The sequence below is a fragment of the Poecilia formosa genome, unplaced genomic scaffold (genome assembly GCF_000485575.1).
Source record: "Poecilia formosa unplaced genomic scaffold, Poecilia_formosa-5.1.2 Scaffold619, whole genome shotgun sequence".
In the NCBI taxonomy this organism is placed as follows: Eukaryota; Metazoa; Chordata; class Actinopteri; order Cyprinodontiformes; family Poeciliidae; genus Poecilia; species Poecilia formosa.
In genome coordinates this window covers 58,758-75,294 of record NW_006800558.1, presented here as the reverse complement: position 1 = coordinate 75,294, position 16,537 = coordinate 58,758, and the positions used below count along the sequence as shown (strand labels likewise).

Below are 16,537 nucleotides of genomic sequence, written 5' to 3'. Positions count from 1 at the left end.
TTATCGGAGCTCCAGTCCTCTAACAGCCTTTCGTGAAGGCGCGTTCCGCCATTTTTAACCCTCACTTCTCTGTCGTTCTTCCTTATGAGCGCGTGCGGTGGGGAGTGCACCGCGTTTGTTTGTGCCCCCATGCAAATGGTGACGTCACAGCGTGGGTATATGTAACGGCGGGGACGTAAACAGAGAGCAGCAGAGGAGAGCGGACGGAGCCACGGTCCGAAGCCGGACAGAGAAGCAGCCATTCCCCGTCTGTTCTGGGTCGAACCCATCCGTCAGAACATAAGAACATTTCTTTCCAACTTCAGCTACAGTGTTAGCTAAGTTCGGAAGGGAGAAAAGGGGAGAAACGTCGCGTTTTCTTTTGATTTTTCTGCTTCTTGCTGCCGACGGTTGGACGCAGAGGTAGCAGAGGGTCCGCTCCTTTCCAGCACAAAAGAAGGAAAATCAGGCTGTTTAAAACGCTTTAAAATGGAAACTACTGCACCCAAGAAGGCGACATGCACTGGTGAGATGTTATTTATACAACGATATTTGTGTAATTACCCAGGGGCAATAATAACAATAATAATAATAATAATAATAATAATAATATCTCTTCAGAATCCATCAGACATTTCTTCACTTCAGCCAAGTTTCTTATTTACATGGGCCATGCACTGTCAACATGGGTGAGTAGAGCTGAAATATTACCTGTAAATATGATTAATTTATTATAATAAACCAAATATTTTGGCAGTTTGGTTCACCTGAAAGAGAAATATCTGTTCTCCTTGTTTGTGTAGTTTCCAAATCTGTCTAATTATAGAAAGTAAAAAATGTAGTATTCTTTATCATATTATCTAAAAGAAAAAAACGCTTTAAATATGTCTATAAATTGATATACATGAAGACTACTTTTTCTTTTATTTTAAATGAACTAGTCATTTAAGGTTTTGTCCTGTTGGTTGTTTTTTGTTCCAAAAAAAAAACTATTTTACAGATATTTTTTGCTTCTAAAGAATCTTAGATTCAAACAAAACATGAAACTCCTTTTCTTCTGCATTTCATTGGAAAAATAAATGCATCACAGAACAAAACTGTGATTATTGTAGAAAAACAGTTTATGTTTGTAAGTTCTTTATATATTTTCATATCAAGCTTCCTTTATGGAAACGGCCCTGAACATTTTTTTGAATGTTGAGTTTCCAGATTTGCAGCTAATTACAGCCAGATATGTAAATGTGTTTTATGGAAATGTAAATAAATAAAAAAGTGAGACGGAAAGTAGAAATATGAAATGTCTGGATGTGCGTCTGCTTGCAGGGTGACCGGATGTGGAACTTTGCGGTGGCCGTTTTCCTGGTGGAGCTGTACGGGAACAGCCTGCTGCTCACGGCCGTTTACGGCCTGGTGGTGGCCGGGTCCGTGCTGCTGCTGGGTGCCAACATCGGCAACTGGGTGGACAGGAACCCCCGGCTGAAAGGTCAGTGTCTGAACGCCCAACATGGGTTTGGTCAGGTGTGTTTGGTTTGGTCAGGTGTGTTTGGTTTGGTCAGGTGTGTTTGGTTTGGTCAGGTGTGTTTGGTTTGGTCAGGTGTGTTTGGGTCGGAGCGTTTTGCCCGGTCCGGTCTGACGTGGCCCGGTGTTTCCACAGTGGCCCAGACGTCGCTGCTGGTCCAGAATAGTTGCGTCATCACCTGCGGCGTTCTGCTGATGCTGGTTTTCCACTTCAAGGCCCAGCTGGTGGAGCTCTACAATGGCTGGATTCTGGTAAGATCCACTGGAAACAGTTTATCAATCAGCAATAAATCAATTCATCACATGATAAAATAAAAACTCAATCATTTCTATTTGCATGATTTACCGTTTTCTCTTTCTACCACAAACTGGATGATAAAAGTTTTCGGTCTGAAGTTTTGGTCTCAGTTTTGTTTCCAGTCATTTCATAATTCATTTGTTGTTTCTGTTGTTTGTTTATTTATTAAAGTGTTTATTATTTGAAGATGGCCTCAAAACAACATAATCGTTTATTGCAGCTAACTTTATCATGACAGGCCTAGTTAATGACCGCAAACCTAGAAACAGGACGGAACCTAGAAACTGAAAAGTGTGGCGGGTGGTCCGGTTGTTTGGTTTGGAGCTGCAGGCGTGCCGACTCGGCAGGCCGGCCCGGGTCAGGACAAAGGCATTCTGTCTGCCGTGTGTGTGTGTGTGTGTGTGAGTGTGTGGGAGGGGGACGCTGAGTGAAGCTGCAGTGTCCAGTTGAAGGCCACCCAGTCAGCATGTTGCCCAGTCAGCAGGTTGCTCATGTGACTGAAAACGGAGGAAAATCCTTCCCTGATCCGCCTGCTGACAGATTCCTGTTGCCATGCCGACCGGAGCAGCTGAGCCCTAAACTTGTTTTACAACATGTCAGTTTGAGTCGTTAAGACGCCTTTATTACGGCGCAGCTGACCTGCAGCGTTCGCCTTCTGCTACCTGCTAATTATTTACAGACAATTATAGATTTTTTCCCCAAAAAAAGAAATCGATTCTGGTCGGTTTGCATAACCTGGCAGGAGAGCAGAACTCGACCTTTGAGTTTAGTTTCTTTTTGTCAAAAATATTTGCTTTGACTGGCAGAACTTTCAGGTCCTGAACGAAAGTTTCCTTCAAAATACACGATAAAGGAGTGAATGATAATAATATTCAATTATTTAACAAATTTAGTTTAAAAAGCTGCTCCAGTTCTTTCATTTACAGTTTAAAAATCAGCATTTTTATTTACAAACATTTAAATATTTACTCATATTCAGTTAAAGTAAATCCCAGCAAATTGGGCGGAGCCAAGAGAGACATGGCCAAATGGGCCAAAAAATAAAAATAATAAAAGAAATAAACTCCATTACTTTAAACTTTGTGAAAAAATGTAATGACTTCTTATCAAAAAACTTTTTTCTGTTGTTCGGAAATAAGAATTTAACTGTTTAGGCGCCGTTTGACCAACAGAGGGCAGCACTGAGATGCTTTTAGGCAAAACGACGCAGAAGAAAAGTTTTGCGCAAAAATGTTAAAATCTGCACAGAAACATGAAGATAGAGTCGTAATCAAGTACTTAGCAATTATTTCATGTTAAGTTTTATAAAATGAGTTAAAACTGGATTTGCTTTTCTAAACAATAAATTGTTGATTTTGATATTTAAAAAAGAGTTAAATTATTTATTTGCATTTTTAATGTTTTTCCAATATTATATAAAAAGGTTTAAGAAGTGAAATAAAAAATGTGCAGAATGTGTTTTTTTAATCTGATTAATCGTCATAAAAATCCATTAATTGACAGAATCAATAGACTAAATGATTAGTTGTCATAATTGATTAGTCATTAGAATATTTAGTTGTCAGAATAATCTGTAAAATTGATTAATCGTGTTAAAATACTGGTTGGTTGTGTTCTGTTGTGCATTTCCGTGTTGGCTTAACGACCTCCTCATGTGATCACATCCTTCCTTCAAACATCCCACAATCCTTCACTGCATCATCATCACATGACCAACAGAACCACATGACCAGGCGCCTCCTGAAACACAACGATGGTTTTTAATATCAGTTTTACTCGTCAGACGACATGTTAATGCAGAAGTTTGTAGTTTTGTTGCATTTAATGAATGTAGGAAAAATCAGCTTTGTCAGGATTGAACCGCAGTCAGAGGAGTTCAGGGGTTAAATCCTGGTGTGTTTCTCCTGCAGACCGTCTGCTACATCCTGGTCATCAGCATCGCCAACGTGGCCAACCTGGCCAGCACGGCCACCTCCATCACCATCCAGAGGGACTGGGTGGTGGTGGTGGCCGGCCAGGACAGCAGCAGCCTGGCCGGTGAGTTTCCGCTCGTATCTCTGAGTGTCAGACTTTGGACCGCCGCGCTGCTGACTCGCTCTCATTGCTTTATGTCCTCCTGATTGTTCTGAGCTATTTAAGAGATTTGCTGCGGTGAACCCGCTGACCCAATGGCGTTTCCCCTCCCGCAGACATGAATGCCACGGTGCGGATCATCGACCAGCTCACCAACATCCTGGCGCCCATGCTGGTGGGCCAGATCATGGCGTTCGGCTCGCACTTCGTGGGCTGCGGCTTCATCTCCGGCTGGAACCTGGCCTCCATGTGCGTGGAGTACGGCCTGCTGTGGAAGGTTTACCAGAAGACGCCGGCGCTCGCCCTGAAGGCCGGACACAAGGAGCCGCAGCACGAACTCAAGCAGCTCAGCCCCCACAAAGGTACCGGCGCCCTGACCTCTGACCCCACACACACACACACACACACACACACACACACACACACACACACACACACACACACACACACACACTTCCTGCTCGACCACTTCGTCCCATTCATGCAGTTTGCTGTGGAGTTCTACAGCCAGACTGAGAAAAATGATTTGATTATGAGGAAAAGGCGAAAATACAAGAAAAGATCAGGATATCAGAGAGAGCAGAGAAAATGTCTGATTCTTATCGAAGCTCTTTCTTCTGGTAGTATTAAGCCTTTATTGTCATAATTTAAACTTGTGATGCTGATCCAAAGCTTCCTGTTTCCCTGACAGACTGTGAGAACGGCCAGAGTCCTGAGGAATCATCTCAGCCGCTGATGGACGCCGTGGCGCCCGGCGCCGCGGAGCCCGGCGAGGCGGCGGGCTGCTGCGGCGCGGCGAGCCAGCCGCTGCGGACCTTCAGGGCCGGCTGGGTGGCCTACTACAAGCAGGACATCTTCCTGGCCGGCATGTCGCTGGCCTTCCTCTACATGACGGTGCTGGGCTTCGACTGCATCACCACGGGCTTCGCCTACACACAGGGCCTCAACGGCTCCATCCTCAGCCTGCTGATGGGCGCCTCCGCCATCTCCGGCATCTGCGGCACCGTGGCCTTCACTTGGATCCGCAAGAAGTGCGGCCTGATCCGGACGGGCTTCATCTCCGGCACGGCGCAGCTCTGCTGCCTCCTGCTGTGCGTCTTCTCTGTCTTCGCCCCCGGAAGCCCCTTCGACCTGAGCGTGTCGCCCTTCCAGGACCTGTACGCCCACCTGATGGGGGAGCAGAGCCTGCCGGAGGCCGAGCACAGCCTGGGCGCCGCCTTCAGCACCAACGCCACCACGCCGCCGCCGCCGGCCCACGAGCCGCCGCCGCTGCAGTCCTACATGTCCGTCAGCCTGCTGTTCGCTGGCGTCATCGCCGCAAGAGTCGGTGAGCAGATCCCCGTTCCCTAAACCGCTGTTCCCTCATCCTTTCTTCACTTTCTCCTGCTAAGCTGCCAGACTTTCTTTAATCTCTGCTAATCCCAGTCTCTCTGTGGACTCCGGCTGGCGACCTTTGACCCAGTCCTCAGTGGGTCCTGGTGCAAAAAAAAGCAGCAAAAACAAAAAAACTCCTTATTTTAAGACCAAGAAAAAATACTTTAATTACAAGATTAAAGTCGTAATATGAGAAAAAATATACAAAATAAAATAATAAGAAGAATGAAATTAGAATAAGAGAATAGTAAAGATTTTAAAGTTGTAATAATACAACAGTAATTTGTTAATAGTCATGATATTACCAGAATAAAGTTGTAATAATTATAGATGTTGAGATTCTAAAGTCAAATCAGTCAGAGATTAATAATCTGATTGTCCTGATAATCTGGAGCTGGTTGGATTCAGTTTGCTGCGTCGGCATGTTTCCTTCCTCTCCTGATAAAGTGAGCGGCCGTTGCCGCGGCGCCGTGGGGTCGGCGTGCCGCGTATCTCCTCCGGATGACGAAGTCATATTTGCAACCTTTGAAGCCAATAATGTTCCAGAATGAGCCACTGCAGAGTGAAGTGGCTTTAATGAGGCAGTAAATCAGACTGGAACCAACTGCTGCTTCCTCTGCCCTGCAGGTCTGTGGTCCTTTGACCTCACCGTGACCCAGCTCATCCAGGAGAACGTGATCGAGTCGGAGCGCGGCGTGATCAACGGCGTCCAGAACTCCATGAACTACCTCCTCGACCTGCTGCACTTCATCATGGTGATCCTGGCGCCCAACCCCGAGGCCTTCGGCCTGCTCGTCATCATCTCCGTGTCCTTCGTGGCCATGGGTCACGCCATGTACTTCCGCTTCGCCTTCAAGAGCCTGGGCAGCCGCCTCTTCCTGTGCTGCTCGCCGGAGCAGAAGGCGGAGACGGACGCCTCGCCCCCCACCACCGTGTAGAGCCGCCATTACAGAGACTGTGACCCAGCCGGACCGCCCTGCCTCTCATTCACCCAACTAACACCAACGCTTGTAGCTGTTAGCGTCCTGATTGTAGCTGTTAGCGTCCTGATTGTAGCTGTTAGCGTCCTGATTGTAGCTGTTAGCGTCCTGATGCTGGATAGACGGGTTAGCGTCACAGAAAACTAGCTTGTAGCTTTAGCTAAGATGGGGTTTGCTTATTAACACATAGTTTAGTCGAGGCTCCGCCTCCTCCATTCGACCCGAGGTACGACGTCCTCCCGTTGGCCGGCCGTACGCGGCGGCGGCGGACGGTCAGGGAAGCGGGCGATGGGGCGCGGGTTGAACGCCTCTCGCCGGTGCTGCGGAGACGCCTCCTACTTAACCAAACTCTCTGGCCTCTTAAAGGGTCCGACTATATTTATTCACTAACTTTATCAGCAGTATTGTGTTTTTCTTGTGCCAAACAAGAACTCGCGCACCGCAATAATAGCTCTTAGTTACCAAAGTCTGGTGAAAAAGGAAGTGAGGGAAGCCAGGTCTCTGCAGTACGTCTCCGCGCCTGCGGGTGGCAGCACCACCGCAGGCAGGCTGAGCTCTTTCTCCCATTACAAGAGAAGAATATCGTCTTTTCAGGTAGTTTGCAATAATGTTTCAGTTCTTCAGTGATTTCTGTTGTGATTGTCGTTACTCAGGCACTTTATGTGATTGACGTTTGTCATTCCACTCTGATCATCGGGCACTCGTTCAGTTTTTTAGTTTCTTTTTGCACAAAGTTGAAGCCCCGCCCACTAACCACGGTCTGCCCTCAGTCACGAGTCGTCTGCGGTGGAAGACAACAAAGGCACATATTATAAACACTTAGCAGCGCGTTCGCCAGGAGAAACTGCCAGTTCCTCAAATTACAAACGTCTCCATCAGCCACACTGACCAGCCGCCACTTCCTGTCGCTGAAGCTTCATGTCAGACAGATTCGTCGTTCTTTGTTTTCCTGAACTTGGTTTTAAGAAATGGTCTTCAGAAAAGACTCAACAGTTTTCTTTGGACTTTGGCTGTTGATAATTTGTTGCAGTTCACAGAGTTTTCCTTTAGCCTGAAGCTAGAAACAGCTCAGGCTGTCATTCACACCTGGAGGCCGTAGTCCCGCTCTGATGACCTTTGCCTCATGTCAAAGGTCATCCTTTATTGGTCTCAAGGCCGCTAGAGCCAATAACACCTTTTTTTAAAAAAAAGACCCTCATGGAGATGAACAGAAGAAAATTCAACCTGTATGATTCAGTTATAATCCTCAGCCAGAGTCCAAAAAACCCAAAAGCTTCAGAAAGCCTGAAGAACTATTGATCAAGACCAAAATAAGCTGCTGATCAAGTCAAACTTAGAATCTTTGGACCCAAAATGCTTTTCATTTTGGGTCCAAACAGATCAAGTTCTTTTAAATTTTAGATGGTCTTGAGTAAAACTCTGCAGACTTTCTGGAGGTTTTTCTTTCTTTGGACCTTTGCTGCCGTTTCAGCTGAGCATGAGGCTAACCTCAACATTCTGGCTCCAACAGAACCTGAACAAATGTTTTTACTGGGACTTTATTTGAGTTCTGGGATGAAAATAAGTAAAAAAGCAAAGAAAGTCCAATGAAAACTCCAGAAAGTCTTTAGAACCAAGTGTAGACTGGTTTAAAAGATGACACAGAGGTAAAATATGAAGAATTTGTGGCAGAATCGGAACCTTTTCTAGTTAAATCTGGTCAGAATAATCCAGATTATTGTGGTTTTGGGCGATGCGGGTCGATATAAGCTACAGAGCAAATCAAGACGAATGAATATTTAACCCCAAAGGTCTGAACAGTTCTTTACCTTATAAATAAAACTTTATAGCTTTATCCGCTTCCTGTCTGTGTCTGAACGCCTTACTGGAAACCTGCCGACCGCCGCGTAACGCACACAGAACCGAACCGGGTCATCAGAACCGGCCCGGAGCGGAGCAGAACCGAGGGAGTCCTAGTCAGGATTATCACTCACTAACTCCATGTTAACATCAGGTCTGAGTCGACTTTAGCTTAGAGGAATAGAAATAAATATGAACCGTTTGTTTTTTAACTGTTTTTATATCTTGTTGTTTCTGTGCTAATTTGTGCTTTTATTGCATTTTATTTGAAAACACCTGCTCTAATCTCCTTTACTTTAATATATATATGTGTGTGTGTGTGTGTTGTATATAAACATACAGTATTGTAGTTTTTTAGTTAAGAGCGTGAAATCATAAAGGAATCAGGTTTGTGTAAAAATCACACTCCAGTAGATGAAGAGGTTCAGAAATAAAGAACTGGATGAAAACCAGGCTGTGTGTCGAGTCTTCAGTGTGTGTGTGTGTGTGTGTGAGCTCTCTGAAGGTATCCAGTGTCAAAGTGCTGAAACTGGACTGTAACCAGAGCTGAGAGACAAAGACTGACCTGGATTCGCTCAGTGATGGCGGAGGAGTCTAGTTCAGCAGGAACGACCTGCAGATTCGACTCCGACTTTCATGAACTCGACTCCTTACCGACGGAAAGAGGAGCTAAGAAAAGGCTGAGTCACGATGATAAATTTAGCTGGACAATAAATTGTCCCAGAAGTTACTGTGATAAACAATAATATTGTTGTTTTGAGACCATTTTAACTAATGTGAAGATAATTACAAAAGAATGCAAGAACACAAAAAGCAATAAAAGGACATCTGGCGGAGTCCCCTGTGAGGCCGAGCTTTAACTCCCATCTCCAGCAGAACTTCGAACACGTTCCTGGGCAGGTGGGGGACATTGAGTCTGAGTGGACCATGTTCTGTACCTCCATTGCTGAGGCGGCTTATCAGAGCTGCGGCCACAAGGTTGTTGGTGCCCGTCGTGGCGGCAACCCTCGTTTCCGTTGGTGGACACCTTCGGTGAGGGATGCTGTCAGGCTGAAGAAGGAGTCCTATCGGGCCTTTTTGGCCTGTGGGACTCCAGAAGCAGCTGATTGGTACCGGCGGGCGAAGCGGCATGCGCCTCGGATGGTCGCTGAGGCGTTGGAGGAGTTTGGAGAGGCCATGGAGAAAGACTTCCATACGGCTTTCAGGCGGTTCTGGTCCACCATCCGGCGTCTCAGGAGGGGGAAGCAGTGCAGCACCAACACTGTTTATAGTGGGGGTGGTGTGCTGCTGACCTCGACTCGGGACGTTGTGGGCCGATGGGCAGAATACTTCTTAGACCTCCTCAATCCCACCAACATGCCTTCTGTTGAGGAAGCTGAGCCAGGGGACTCTGGGTTGGGCTCTCCAATCTCTGGGGACAAGGTCGCCGAGGCGGTTAAGAAGCTCCTAGGTGGCAGGGCCCCTGGGGTGGCAGGGCCCCTGGGGTGGCAGGGCCCCTGGGGTGGCAGGGCCCCTGGGGTGGCAGGGCCCCTGGGGTGGATGAGATCCGCTCCGAGTTCCTTAAGGCTCTGGATGTTGTAGGGTTGTGTTGGCTCACGCGACTCTGCAATATCGCATGGACATCGGGGGCAGTTCCCCTGGATCGGCAGACCGGGGTGGTGGTCCCCCTGTTCAAAAGGGGGACCGGAGGGTGTGCTCCAATTACAGGGGGGTCACACTCTTAAGCCTCCCTGGTAAGGTCTATTCAGGGGTCCTGGAGAGGAGGGTCCGTCGGATAGTCGAACCTCGGATTCAGGAAGAGCAGTGTGGTTTTCGTCCTGGTCGTGTAACACTGGACCGGCTCTACACCCTCAGCAGGGTCCTGGAGGGTTCTGGGAGTTCGCCCAACCAGTCTACATGTGTTTTGTGGACTTGGAGAAGGAGTTTGACCGTGTCCCTCGGGGAGCCCTGTGGGGGTTCTCTGGGAGTGTGGGGTACCGGGCCTTTTGATATGGACTGTCAGGTCCCTGTGTGACCGGTGTCAGAGTCTGGTCCGCATTGCTGGCAGTAAGTCGGGCTCGTTACCGGTGAGAGTTGGACTCCGCCAAGGCTGCCCTTTGTCACCGATTCTGTTCATTACTTTCATGGACAGAATCTCTAGACCAGCCAAGGCGTTGAGGGGATCCGTTTTGGTGGCCTTAGGATCGTATCTCTGCTTTTTGCGGATGATGTGGTCCTGTTGGCTTCATCAGGTCGTGATCTGCAGCTCTCGCTGGAGCGGTTTGCAGCCGAGTGTGAAGCGGCCGGGATGAGGCTCAGTGCCTCCAAATCCGAGGCCATGGTCTTGAGCCGGAAAAGGGTAGAGTGCCTTCTCCGGGTCAGGGGGGTCGTCCTGCCCCAAGTGGAGGAGTTTAAGTATCTGGGGATCTTGTTCACAAATGAGGGAAAAAGGGAGCGTTTTAATGGGCGCTTTCTTCTTTTATTTACAATTTTGACTTCCAATGATTCACTTCCTGCTGAAGAGCCCCCTGGTGGTTGAAGAAAAATACACATATAAGCCGCACCAGGCTATAAGCTGCAAGGTTCAAAGCTTAGAAAAAAGTAGCGGCTTATAGTCCGGAAAATACAGTAAATATTTAGCTTGCTAATGTTATCAAACTGCATATTTAGCTTGATAAACTAAATATCCATGGTAATTAAATATTAAGTTTTAAACAGACATTTATAAATGAATGAATAACCACAGCCCTCACTGGCTCACACTTTTCCCATAATGCATCCTGCTGTCAGGTGTTGCTTACTGAAAAGGAGCAGATGGAAACAACCATCCAAGTAAACGGGGCCCAAACACAAATGCATGCCACACTTTTTAGATATTATTTGTAAAAATTGATCACTCCGTCTGTTACATCCTCTGAAGTTTGCCTCCTGACAGATAAAAACTGGACGTGGTTTTTCACCCAGATGCAGCTCCGCTAACATCAGTCCAGCCGCCATCTTGATTCTAGAGAGAAGAGGCTTCCTCCGTCCTTCAGTGTTTTTCTGATCTGTGATGACCTTTGACCTGCTAACCAAGGGCTGTGGAGCTGCACCGTCATGGTGTTAGGTTCTGCAGAAACCAGCAGGAACTGGATGCGAGAACTGGGATAAAATTATTTGATGGTGCTGACGGCGGTGAAAGTCCAGCAGCAGGAACTGGGACTGGAGAAAAGTTCCTGTTTATGAAAAACATTTCTGAAAATATGAGAGGTCAGCTCACTAACATCTGACATGTCATGAGGTGATGAGGACGACGGTTTGGACCAAGCCGGAACCTCCACCAGAACCAGTCAGCCCCGATAAGGCTGCTGATAATGAGGTCAGGCTGGAGCCATATTGTCCCTGGGTTCAAAGGTCAGCCATTAGTCAGCGTAAAGATGTAGACTAAAGTTCAGCTGAAAACCCGAAGTAGAGGAAAGTCTGGAGGAAGATCAGCAGAATGTGACCCAAATCAACCATTTTTTGTAACATTTCCAATAATTTTATCCAAGAAACATCCCATTGTTTTCTAAGTTTAAGTTCAAACCGTTTACTGTCGTAAACAGGTCGACTGTTTCCGGCAGTAAAGATGGCCGCCGCCATCTCTGGAAGGTTTTAAAGTGTTTGAGAGCGACAGCATCATAGACATAATATATGTTATATTATGTCTATGGACAGCATGGCCACCGGATCAGAACCAGACGAAGGAGGCTGATAAAAACCATCTGGTTCCGTCTGTTGCAGAATCATGTCACATCAACGTGAAAGTCGGATGAAATGCGAAATGGTCGTTCAGGCGATCTGCCGTGATGGTATGTAAGAAAAAAAAAGTAAATTTCCGCCAAAAACTACAATTTTTGGTCAATTGGTCTGACACATTTTCAAGAAAAAAATTCAAATTCCTGAGCTCCAAAAATAAAAAATTAGAAAAACTCAGAAATTTTATAATCAAATATTTTCTAGAAAAAACTTGAGATGCAAACTTTGAATATTTTCAACTAATGAAACCCAGAAAATCTTCCAAAGTTTCTGAGATTAATCCCCAACTCCTTTCTTTGTGTATCCGTTTGCCGTCCATTGGCTACATTCACACAACATTCCCTGAACCAAACCAGCTGGGGTCCAGGTTAAACCCTCAAATAGATAAAGATCACCATGGTAACCTGCGTCGGACCAGGTTACCATGGTAACGTTGTTCTGTTGGCTTATGACAGCTGGGAGCAGCTTTACGATAAAGACCATACACCTGCAGCGCCACCCGGTTTGATGACCAGCTGCAGTAAAAGCCACCAGATAATAAACTGAACTGAAGGCAGGAAGTGAAACAGACAAAGAAAACGGGAAAATGTCTAATCAGGGTTTCTAAGCCCAGCTGGGTCCGACCGAGTTCACGGTTCTACAGAAAAACAAAATCATCAGATGAGTTCAGCAGGAAGGAATGGCGGCCATTTGTAAAGCTACACTGTCAAAAGTTAATCATTTGGGTTATTTAGCCTGAGATAAGAAGGAAAAAACACAGTTAATCTTCCAGATGTTATTTATGCGGTAATAAATGACGTCAGAGAGCAGAATATTTATTAGTTTGAGGTAAAATATTCATTTTGCTAACAAGTTGGCAAACTATTTTGCTAACATGCTAATGTTACCATGTCAGCTATAAACTAAAAAATTCAGGCTAAATTCAAATTCAGTTCAAAAATACTTTATAAATCTTAAAGGGAAATGAAATTGAAGCTCATGAAAATTCTTCAGAGCCATTGATGCTGATGGCTGTTGGCAGGAAGGATCTCCTGTAGCAGTCTGTACTGCACTGAACCTGAAGGAGCCTCTGACTGAAGACGCTCTGCCTCATGAAGAGGACGGTTAGATTCGGCCATAATTTACTAGCTTTTATGAAGAATCCTTCTTTGCATCATCATCTCCAGAGGTTCCACAGTCAGAACCAGAACCTGGACAGAACAGAACAGTTCTGTCCAATCCATCCTTCCTTCCTTCTCTCCTTCCTCCCTCCTAGTGGGGTTGGGAGGTGCTGGTGCCTCTCCAGCGAACATTTTGGGCGAGAGGCGGGGTCACAGGTCACTGTTGTTAACGTGCAGATATAACAGACCAGTCTGTCAGTAAACCTCTCACCACAGAGCGAAAGGACAGAGGTTGATTCTTAGACCTTTGCCAAGATAAGATCAGCTTCACATGTGAAAATCTGCAGATCACCGATCTTCTAAAATTAAGGAAATCGGCACCGCTAAGTCGGTGCACTGCTAAAGCTAAGTATTTAGTCAGAGGCTAAATATTTATTTTTGGTAACTAAGCTGGCAAACCAAAACAATTATTTTTGCTAACTTACTGTTTACATTAGCATGTTAGGAAACAAAAAAATTAACTAAATATTTAGTTATAAAGCTAAATATGCAAAATATTAGCAAGTCAGCAAACTAAATACTTATCTAGCTTGCTAACTATATAGTCAACTAAATATGTAACTAACTCAATAATTAGTAAGCTAAATATTTAATTTGAGGCTAAAAAAGAATTTTAACTGAATATTAAACTAAATATTTAGCTCACTAAAGTGTTGATGACCTGATTTCTGATGAGGAAGACGATGGAATCTTCACCATAATGTTATTTAACAGGAAGCGGGGAAAGCCAGATGATGAGTCAGCAGGTTTTAGGAAAGCTCAGTTTTTATTTCACTGGAATAAATAAAAAAAATGTATCCAAACTTTTCTGTTCTTAGGAAACAAAACAATTAAAATCTTGTTTCTGTAAGAAAATTAAGGAAAAAACTAATTCAGTTCTCTGCAATCATGTTTAGTAAAATCTGAGTCACGGGGACGAGGCAGAACATTATGACCAGTGGAGATGCAGTGAGAGCGATGGCCAAAGGCTCTTAAAGGTACAGTCTGCAGAACATCAAGATGTCTACACAGAAAAAACATTAAAATTATATTTCTACTAAAATGTCCAGACATGGCTATAACGCTGGTCATAATGTTCTGCCTGATCAGCACAAACCATCAGTGAGGTTTATTATTTCAGGAGTCATAAAATAAACATCAGAACCAGACGGAACCGGCTCGATGGAGCCAACAGGAAGAATTGGATCAGAACCCGTCCAAGTCCAGAACCAGCTTCCTGTCGCTTCTCCTTCCTGGAAGGAAACCCAGAACCGCTCCCAGGTTCTGGTTCTGGTGCTCAGGAGTCCAGCAGGCTGGAGAACCAGCTGTGGTCCAGTTTCCTGACCCGCCTCAGCTCCCTGACCTGGGCTCTGCTCAGAACCGGGTCGGCGCTGTCCGTCTCCAGCAGCCCCCTCTCTGGCCGTGTTGCTCTGGTTTCCATTTCCTGATCTGAATCCTCCTCCTCCTCCTCCTCCTCCGGGTCGCTGGGCGTTTCTCCCGCTGAGGTTTCGTTTTCCCTGGAGGAACGGTGGAGATGTTAGCATGACTCGGCAGAAAAACAACCCAGACTGCCGAGTCACAGCAGATCATGCTGCAGCAGCTCTTTGTGCCGAGTCATGCTGAACTTTCTGTTGGCTGTTTGGACCGGTTCTTCCAGAAGGTTCCGGACCCAAACGCTTCGTCAGCAGATCCTGGATCACTTTTAGTCTCACCGTTTCAGATAAATGTAACAAACTGCAGTAATTTTCCCTTCAGGCTGTTTGCTCCTGTTTCTGTAACTGAATCTATGGTTCAGATCCCCGAATGTGATCTGAACCAACACGCTGTGAGAAACCATTAATCCCAGTCACAATTTTTACCATTTAATCATTTCTAAATGTTTAAATTGTAATCAGTTCTGGTTCTGACCTGGTTTCCGTGGCGACGCCGAGCAGAGCCTCCATGAAGACGGAGCAAAGCGCGGCGGCGGCGGGCAGGACGTGAGCCGGACTCTGCAGCAGCTGCAACAACAACGAGACGTCAGTCAACCTGCTCCTACTTCCTGTTTCCTACTTCCTACTTCCTGTTTCCTCCAGCAGAAGGAAGTCGGACCTCTCTGACAGCAGCAGAACCTCCAGGCGGCACCGGGCGGTCGGCGGGCGGTCTGACCGCCGGATCCTCCACCGCTGCTTGGTGGTGGGGTCGGCGTTTCCCCAGCAACAGCTGGAAGGGCGTCATGGCAACGCTGTCGTCAACCACGAGCTGCGAAGGAGGAGAAAAGACGGGGATGCAAATGCTGTGAGAACAGAACCGGGTCGGACATCTGGGGCGACACAAACAGCCTCATTACTCAGGACGGCTCCCATCAAACATGGAGATGAAGACGCTTTGCAGACAAACTGGTTTGTTTGTTTGTTTTTACATTAAAATGCAATTAAAATGTTTTATTGAGTTTTACCAAGAGAAATATCTGAACAACGTCCAGAATTTAAGAATCATCTTAAACGGATCACACCATCGTCGTTCCGTCAGCATGAAGCTGCAGAACTCACTGGGAAAATTAACGTTTTCTTTTTCTACGTCTGTTTAATATTTTTGGCTCATTTCCTAAAGTACGGTGGCTGACAGGTTCAAGCGGCAGCAAACACAGGAATGAGTGTTAACTTTAAAAAACAGAAAAAGATGCAGCAGAAAATATTGAAAACACAGGAAATAAAAGCAAAATACCAAAACAACAGGAAGTATAAAACTCTGAAGTGGCTCCAGAAAACGTTGGTCCTCCAGACCACCAGGGGGAGTCGACCAGCAGATCATCTGGGACCAGAACCTCAGGAAAGACGGGACGACCAGCAGAAAGAAAAGCTGCGCAATACTTCAAGTCTTTCCTAACCTTATACAGCAGCAGCATGTTTACGTCAGATTTACTGACTCCAGACTCCCTCTAGTGGTCTGGAGGACTAACGGACTGTGGCAGGAGTTTGCAACATTTTGTACTTGCTGTTTTGCTTCCATTTCCTGTGATTGTAGCATTATTCTGACGCATTTGTTTTTTTGTTTGTGTTCCCATCTACCATAAAGTTGCACAAATTTGAATTATTAAGATAATTTTACCAAATGGAATGTCCTTCCATGTTAGCCGCCATGTTGGAAAACGTTAGGTGGGTCTAAGCATCAGGAAATGAAGGAGAGTTTGTGGAACATCAAACTTTGTGTCTCTTAGATGGATTTTAGTTCTGAATACTGGATGTAAACTGGGATCAATGGGGTGAAATTTACTGCTTTTACATTAAAAGATCAACATCCTGTGAGCGTCTCCTGGTGGTCAGATAATTACAACTCAATAACTGGACAGGATCAGTACGTGTGAAGTATAATGTAAAGAGTGGATAGGACTGGGATTCTTTAAGTAAAGCTAATTGAGTCAAAGTTAGCAATAAAGGCTACGTATATGCTATCATTTCTAGAGTTAACATGGAGATTAAAGGTCATGCTCTCCATTTTCCAGGCAGATAGAGCAGGTATCTGCTCACCTGTTTGCTTGCAGTCATCAGCCGTTCCTCCTCTGCTCTGGTGCTGAAGGTCAGCAGGTCCTGTACAGGAGA

The 16,537-nt window shown here is 45.8% G+C and overlaps 2 protein-coding genes across 2 annotated transcripts in view; one reads left to right on the top strand and one right to left on the bottom strand.

The window, feature by feature from the left end:
• The first annotated feature begins 162 nt into the window (after nt 1-162).
• Nucleotides 163-8,513, top strand: slc40a1 (solute carrier family 40 member 1). The gene is made up of 8 exons (XM_007541596.2): nt 163-505; nt 601-668; nt 1,303-1,462; nt 1,634-1,749; nt 3,706-3,832; nt 3,985-4,230; nt 4,560-5,195; nt 5,870-8,513. Exons 1-8 carry the CDS (start codon nt 469-471, stop codon nt 6,178-6,180), a joined length of 1,701 nt encoding a protein of 566 aa, XP_007541658.1. The 5' UTR covers nt 163-468; the 3' UTR covers nt 6,181-8,513.
• Nucleotides 8,514-13,750: 5,237 nt separating this feature from the next.
• The window catches only part of wdr75 (WD repeat domain 75), a 20,342-nt gene continuing 17,555 nt past the window's right edge, over nt 13,751-16,537 (bottom strand). Inside the window, exons 18-21 of the mRNA XM_007541595.2 lie at nt 16,466-16,525; nt 15,048-15,197; nt 14,865-14,956; nt 13,751-14,473 (exon numbers count right to left, since the gene is read on the bottom strand). Of these exons, the coding sequence (XP_007541657.1) occupies nt 14,254-14,473; nt 14,865-14,956; nt 15,048-15,197; nt 16,466-16,525 (522 nt within the window). The 3' untranslated portion in view covers nt 13,751-14,253. The remainder of the gene's footprint in view (nt 14,474-14,864; nt 14,957-15,047; nt 15,198-16,465; nt 16,526-16,537) is intronic.

Coding starts and splice junctions, on each gene's coding strand:
- slc40a1 (XM_007541596.2), top strand. CDS start 469: ATGGAAACTACTGCACCCAAGAAGGCGACATGCACTG. Junction 506..600: donor CAAGAAGGCGACATGCACTG/GTGAGATGTTAT, acceptor ATATCTCTTCAG/AATCCATCAGACATTTCTTC. Junction 4,231..4,559: donor GCAGCTCAGCCCCCACAAAG/GTACCGGCGCCC, acceptor TTTCCCTGACAG/ACTGTGAGAACGGCCAGAGT.